The sequence below is a fragment of the Benincasa hispida genome, chromosome 8 (genome assembly GCF_009727055.1).
Source record: "Benincasa hispida cultivar B227 chromosome 8, ASM972705v1, whole genome shotgun sequence".
NCBI lineage: Eukaryota > Viridiplantae > Streptophyta > Magnoliopsida > Cucurbitales > Cucurbitaceae > Benincasa > Benincasa hispida.
Genome location: NC_052356.1, coordinates 15329282 through 15337251, shown reverse-complemented (window position 1 = coordinate 15337251; position 7970 = coordinate 15329282). Strand labels below are relative to the sequence as shown.

Sequence of the window (7970 nt, the reverse complement as noted above, 5' to 3'; positions counted from 1 at the left end):
AACTAACATAATATTTTTATAGACCGAAACTTTTGTTGCTATAATCAAAATGTCAGGATACTAATTCTGGAAAGACTTTATTAACGTAATGAGTTGGTACAATTTTCCGGAATAGTAACTAAACTATGAACGAAATTTTTATTAAACGATATGAGTCAAACAAAGACTAGACGATCGCTTATCAAACTCTAAATGATCGTTTACAAATTCTATACGATCGCCTACAGTCTCTACACGATCGCTGAGTAATACTAGACGATTGCTTACTTAACACTCCGCGATCGCTTATAGGATACTTCATGATTGTTTACGAGATATTACACGATCGCTTGGTAGATATTATACGATCGCCTACCAAATGCTACACGATCGTTGGGCTCTGCTACTCGATCGCTTNATATTATACGATCGCCTACCAAATGCTACACGATCGTTGGGCTCTGCTACTCGATCGCTTAGTAAAAGAGGTAGACGATGAGTGGCACACTACGACGGGTTCTACACGATAGAGACTTCCGAACTCCCACTCTCGAGAGCTATCCTTTCTCATTCCAGATAGTCAAACTTCACTCCCTTTCTTTTAATTTCTTTCTTCTTTTTAAACCTCAACTTCTCCCAATAGAATTGAAAGTAGTCCTTAACCTATTCAACCACCGACTTCTCTTTATCTCCTTTATTCTTTCTATTTTGATATTGCAACATAATTGGAGGCCTAACACAAAAAGTGTTGTCATGGACTAAAACGCTTCGTTGGTGTAAACAAAAAAAAGTATTGCTATAGACAAAGATATAGTAATCGTTTGCATTTTAATTTCAAGGGTTTTAAAATGGCTAGAATTGACCTTTAAACACTGCATTTGCCAACAAATCATGAGACTCCTGCTATAAATGTTGTAGCGGTTAGACTGAACAAACTGCTGCTATAGTTTTCATTTCTTGTATTAGTGGAGGACACAGATAAAGTTGGTGGAGGCACTCGTATCATTGGTGGAGTCCAATTGGCAGTCTAACAATGAAACATTTAGGCCCAAGTATCTAAAGCACCTACAATAGATGTTGGAAGAGAAATTATCGTCATATAATACTCATAAATACTCTATATATAATGCAAAGTGAGAGCTTTGAATAAGCAATACACGACGGTTGTGGAGATGCTAAGTCAAGCTTGCTGCAGATGCTAAGTGGAGAAGAGATATTTGATACATGGCCTCATTGGCTATATAGTCTCTTGCTTGATTTCAATGTCATAAAGAATTTGTGCAATTATTTTATTTTGGGTTTTACTGAATATTGAGGATGTAATATTGGTAACCTCTATAGATTTAAGTGCTTTTTGTCTGTTGGTTCTTTTGCCAAAAGCTTGTCAAGAAAGGAGTTATTAAGGTAAGATTCATTGATGAATCTTAAACATGACATCAAAATTTCTTCTCAAACTAACTATTTTAGATTTAATGTTACGGACTAAATTTGATCATGTGTGTGGTGTCGAATTTCAGATGGACAATTGAAGTTAGGAACGGATGGGAATCCAAAAACTTTCTTAGTTGTCTTTCCTTTCCAAATAAGTTCATAGCTTTAGATGTTTTATAGTCCTCTTCCAATGCATTAACTTCCTCAAGTTTCTTTGTTTTTTGTTGCGCTTGATTTCTGATGTAGTCACTCTTAATTAATGACTGAAATTTTGTCATCAATGTTTGATTTTCATAGGATTTTGAAGGGAGAAGGCTACTACATGAGTCTATATTAGTGTTAACAATTCTTAGGTTTGTTATTGGAGGATACATATTCTCGATGCTTGGCTCACTTTTCTTTACCATTGCCTTGTAAGTTTGGCAAATCTTCCAAGTCAAAATTTTCACCATTTCCTTATTTAGTTAGGGTTTTATTTTCTTAATTAACTATTATTTATGTCCACATGATGGTATATTGATATATATTTTATATATTATGTAGGTCAATGGAATGATACCTAACCAAAGTAAAAAAGAACCAACGATGACAACTCAATCATTTGATAATATATTCTTGAATACTTGATGAATTGTGTATTTTGAGAGCTAATTTGTGTTTGGTAGTTACATTTAGTGAGTACTTTATCTAGCTTGTATCGTTTGAACAATTATATAATAGAAAATTATTGTATACTTTGTTTTGTAATTTTAATAGATTATGAATGGAAGTTATGATATTTAATGCGCTATGAAGTATTTCATGTGTGTCAAGTAAAAGTAAGTATTTGAAATAAAATTTATCAAAATCTAATTAATTTATAAATTATTATTGAGAAAAAAGTTATATCATTTATAGCAAGGAGTAAAAGTTATAGAAAATTTATATAGTAAAAAAGAAATGCTATCAAAAGGTTATTACAATGATATTAATAATTATTAAAAAGAAAATAACATTGTTATAGCATACACTTACTGTTGAGAAAAAATCTAATTAATGTATAGCAAAATCTAATTAATTTATAAATTACTGTTGAAAAAAAAGTTCTATCATTTATAGCAAGGTGTAGAAGGTAGAGAAAATTTATATAGTAAAAAAGAAATGCTACCGAAAAGTTATTACAATGATATTAGTAATTGTTATAAAATAAACAACATTGTTATAGCATACACTTACAGTTATAAATACTATATTATAGTCTTGAAAAAAGTTTATTATATGTTAAAGATAACACATTATTCTAGTTATATAAAGATATAATAGCTTTAATAAAAAAAACAAATGCTAGCAAATGTTTTTATAACAACATATATAAGTCATATTTCCATACTCTATAATAACATCCATTATAGCTCAAGAAAAACGCTATAAAAGGTCTCCAACTTTTAATAATATGGGTTGTTAGAACTTTTGAAAAAGACTATAAAAGGTCTATCATAACTTTTCTCGTTAGCTATTGTACCTATTATTTTTTGTAGTGTGGGTTCGAGTAAGATCATATTATTAACAATATTGTCATTATTGTTGTATGCATACTAATATATTATCAATTAGCATGTAGACTCATCCCAATTCAAAGAGAATGTGGAAGAAGTCATTCCCTTACTATGTTGACTTGACCATTGTCTTTGGCAAGGATAAAGCAATGAATCAAGACTCCGAAGCCCTATCGGAGATGGTTGAATAGATGGAGGATGAAATTTTCGACTGGGATCATAAGACTTCTTTGGTCTGGAGCAACGATTGATGGATAACTCAGGCACTAGAGATGAAATGGAGGAAAAGTTGTCTGAGACTTCTGCTAGTCGCCAATAGTGTTAGGAATGCGACCAAGTCCCATATTGATTAGATAAGTGAAGGATTATGAGTGTATAAGTGAAGACAATTATTTCCATCGGTATGAGACCTTTTGGGGTGAAACCAAAAGCAAAGCTATGAGGGTTATGCCCAAAGTAGACAATATCATACAATTACAGAGATGTGCCCCTGACTTAACCGTGCTCAGTAGAATCCTCAGATGCTGAACAACGATGTGTAATGAAGCCTCAAAAGTAGTCATGGTGTAAAACTCTATTGGATAGGAACTATTTTGAGGGGAGGCTACGTGGTCCTTTATCCGAGGGTAGGATTATTGGAGGTTATGTCTAAACTAGACAATATCATACAATTGTGGAGATAATTAGTTGGAGGGTAGTTGTCCCATCCGTTAGTGTATTAAATATGCCATCTAGAGGCAACAAGAGAAAAAGAGTTTCCTAACCATGAATTTGCAATCATCTCACACGTACAGATAGGGATGAGAGAGAGGAGAAATTTTGGTGTGGTTGTAATCCAATGCTAAAAAGATAATTTCATCCCTAGAATGTCAAAAATCACTTTGAAGTTAAGTTCATTCGGAGATTGAACTATCGACTTTAAAGAGGATATATATATTAACCACCCATCAGCCTAGCTAATGGGTATGATATTATCCACTTTGGACATAAAATCTCATGGATTTACTTTTGGTATTTTATACCAATGAAGATAATTATCCACACTTATATACCCATGATCATTAACTTCCCTAACCCATAGAATAAGACTTTGTTCGCACTCCTAACAAATACGAATCAACAATATTAGGATACATTCATGTTACAAGAGTAAAATTTTAAATAAAATTTGAAAGAAAGTTGATAAGGGTTAAGATGCATATCTGTAGGAATCTGAATGAAAACAAAAGCTTAGCTACAAAAATGTGAGAAAGCAAAGATTTTTCCTTTTTTTGGTTGAATAATATAATTTCCACATGTGTTTGCTCCCCATTCCAACTTATTCAATATTCATTCATCTCTGTCAACACAAAGGCCAAGTGAATAAATTTGAGACCTCCACCCACTGCTTCTTCTAGTAAAAAACCAACTGCTGAAGAAACATCCCAAACATAAAACAAACAAAACAATAAACCTCAATCTAACAATGTACTTTAACGCCATAAATGAAAAAAAATAAAAACTACTATTCATTCCCTTCTAATAGGGACCACATTATTTAAGAATCCCACCAACGTTTTATGTCCCTTCTTTAGAGAGTTATATAGGACACGAGTCTAAGTTCAAAATGGACAATATCATAGTATACTAAATAAGATAAAATGAAGCGTCAAGTCCAAAGATGTTAAAAGAGAAAAGGGCATATTTTTAAGGGAAAATATCAATTTATACTCTTGAACTTTGAAGGTTGTATCAATTTAAATCCTAAACTAATAATTGTATCGATTTAAACTCTGAACTTTCGTAATTGTATCAATTTAAACCATCTATTATGTTTTATTTCGATAAACATCATGCGAGGCTTATAATTTAATAATTAAACCTCTAAACTTTCATAATCGACTCAATTTAGACATTCAATTAAGATTATTTTTAATTGAATATGCAAATTATAATCGTCCATTTTGTTAAATTGGTATTTGAAGAAGTCTATACTTGTATAAGAATTGATGCATCGGCAATTTTTCAAATATACTTCTAATAAATACTCTAAATCAATTTCTTATAACAATTTAGAAGCATAATTGAAATAAAATAAATGTCTTGCAGAATATTTTCAAATTAAATCTGAAAGAGAATGTAAATTAATAGACACGTGAAAGTTTAGTGTTTAGATTGATACAATTATTAGTTTTGATTTAAATTGACATAATCCGAAGGTTTAAGATTGGAAATTGAAATTTTCCCTATTTTTGATGGAAACCCTTGGACTCTACTGTATTGTCCTGAATAGATTCTATATGGACACTCCTTATTTCTTTATCACAAACCCTTTTTGTACATTTTAGCTATATTTGTGTACAAGGATATTTAGGATGTTTGATTAGCATTGCACTTGCAATTGCACCCCATGTGAATTTCTAATCCCAAGCCAGTCATTTTTAGTGTACAAAAGTAGTACTACTTTGAAAATTAAACAATTGATAGAAGCCCAAAAGGCTATAATTAATTGGGGAAGGGGTAGTTTTTTCCAACTTTGGATTGACTGAAGAGATCAAGTGAAAAAAAAAAAAATTTGATATTGGTGGTAATTGAGTTAAGGTATGAGTTAGTGAAGTGGGAATTCAAGGGGAAAAAAACAAGAGAGAAACTACGAGATTATTGTTAGATGATATGATATCAAATTTATCTTCACCTATTAATTTAAATTTTTGGGTCGATTGACGATTTAGATGGATTAAAGGAAAGAAGTATATGAATTGTTCTTGTAGTATTTCTTTATATAGGTAATCATTGAAAGAAGAAACACAAAAAGCCCTGTAAAAGAATCCATCTTTTATGTTGTTAACTTAGTTTCTTTCTCTCTCTCATCGTCCTTAAAAACCATATCTCCCCACATAATCAAACCATTTCTCAAATCCCCACATCTTTGGATCATAACCATTATTATTAATTCCTAGAAGAAGAGAGAAGTAGAGCCAAAGTTTTGTGAATTCATATCATCAATTGTTTTACTTGTTCAAGTAAATTTTTTGATTTGTTCAAAATTTTCTTCTCTGCTGTGGATGGAGTTTAATAGAAACAGAGTAGTCAGTGAGAACAAAACCACTCATAAACCCATCATCTTCTTCTTCTTCTTCTTCTTCTTCTTGTTTTTAATGCTTTTTTTCATATTATTATCATTCTGCAGCAGCATCATAAGTTCATCAGGTGAGAGATCATTATAAAGCTTGGTATATATCTCTGATCTCTACTGATGGATTTGCTCTTGTGTTCTTCAGATAACATTAGGCGTTTCTCATCAGCTAAAGGTGGCCAGGTAAATTAAATTTTTATTTTGACTTTGTTTATGTGTATGTTGTGATAGTTGTTTCTTCAATGTTAGACAACCATTGATAGTTACAAAATGGCCAACCCAGTACAGTTAGCTAGCTAGCTAATAGTAGCAGCTAGGTCCATACATTATATACAACCATAATCCATCACCTCTCTTCCAAATAACACATCCAGACATTGACCCTCAATCATACATAACATAACCACGAAAATTACTCAAAAACATCTATCTGTTTGTGTATATCTCGTCTAAGTGTCTAATCACAAACTATCATATGATAATTTTTCTTTTTATCTTTGTAATAGTTTTTTTACTGTGTTTGCATGATGATGGATGTAGTCTGTGTTGTATCAAATATTGTTCTTTCAAACATCTCTTTTGGACCACCCAGTCATCTGAAATGAGCATATTACAACATATGATAATTTGCCATATTGCAACATATAATAGTTATATATGAATATTCAGACAATTTAATGGAATACACAAAGATAGGTATTATTTAAAATGTACTTAAGTATTTTTCTCTCTTAAATGACTGTTACCACATCTTACTCTCTCCTTAAATATATATACATATATAGAAATGTTATATTGAGTAGTTATATATGTATGTTTGTTTGGACCCAACGGGATTTCTATGTCCTCATTTTTTTAGTACATAAGAGCAGAGAGTTCAAATCACTGACTTTTTGTTCGCTGACACGTCCATAAATCAATTGATCGAGGCTCATTTCGGACCAACTAATCAATAATGAATATATATATATAATACACACATACAAGTACCAGTTGTGGAGGAAGTGGGTTAAGTTTGTAGCGGTTTAGTATTAACATTTTGTGCAGTACAGCATTACCAGTACTCCATCGCTAATTATGAAGATCAAGAGTTGAGCTTGCCGAGAAGAGGATTGGGTGGGCTGGGATCGTCGCCGCCACGGTGCGCCTCAAAGTGTGGCAAGTGCACTCCGTGCACGGCGGTTCATGTGCCGGTGTCACCTGGAACTCCAGTGACGGCCGAGTACTATCCGGAAGCCTGGAGATGTAAATGTGGGAACAAGCTTTACATGCCCTGATCGGAAAAAGCATGCCCCGGCCGGTCCTCGCCGGCCTTTAGGTTATATGCTATATCCGCCGATGAGCCGGCCTAAAAAGCTATGAATTTACCATTGGCTGGTCTTTGTAATTACGTTGGGTATGTGCCAGCCAATAACTGCTCACTATTTTCATCTCACATCCCTATGTTGTATAAATAATGTAAGATTTATAGCGAATTATATAAGTCTGTTATTATATATAAAAGTTATATATATGTGTGCAGCACCTAAGTATTTTTATTTTATAAATACACTGACCTTCTAATTTCTTTATGTCTAACAATAAAGCTATATATATGTCTTAAAAGAGAAGTAGTAGATATCAATTGTTACTGAGCACAAGCTTCGAACATATATTATCTATTCATAGATTGTGATTTTAATGAATTTACATGGATCACTTTTTCAACATATGCATACCAAAACGCATAAAATCACAAAAGCTTCAATAAGGCATTTATTCATCATTGTTTTCCCTTTTCATTATTTTTAAATTAAATAATTGACGTTAGAATAAAATTTTTAGCAATAAAAGTTTAGGCGTCATTTGGTAATCATTTAGTTTTTTTTTTTTTTTTTTTTTGGAAATTTTAGCCTATTTCATCTACATTT

The 7970-nt window shown here is 32.0% G+C and overlaps 1 protein-coding gene across 1 annotated transcript; it reads left to right on the top strand.

Moving 5' to 3' along the window:
• The first annotated feature begins 5749 nt into the window (after positions 1-5749).
• LOC120083613 (EPIDERMAL PATTERNING FACTOR-like protein 6) lies at positions 5750-7558 on the top strand. Its single transcript, XM_039039439.1, has 3 exons — positions 5750-6134; positions 6206-6243; positions 7113-7558. The coding sequence occupies exons 1-3, from the start codon at positions 5990-5992 to the stop codon at positions 7335-7337; spliced, it is 408 nt and encodes a 135-aa protein (XP_038895367.1). The 5' UTR covers positions 5750-5989; the 3' UTR covers positions 7338-7558.
• The last annotated feature ends 412 nt before the right edge of the window (positions 7559-7970 follow it).

Bases quoted from the DNA above. Each gene is read 5' to 3' on its own strand.
- LOC120083613 (XM_039039439.1), top strand. From the start codon at position 5,990: ATGGAGTTTAATAGAAACAGAGTAGTCAGTGAGAACAAAACCACTCAT. The intron at 6,135-6,205 runs GTGAGAGATCAT...TGTGTTCTTCAG, and splicing joins CAGCATCATAAGTTCATCAG to ATAACATTAGGCGTTTCTCA. The intron at 6,244-7,112 runs GTAAATTAAATT...TGTGCAGTACAG, and splicing joins CATCAGCTAAAGGTGGCCAG to CATTACCAGTACTCCATCGC.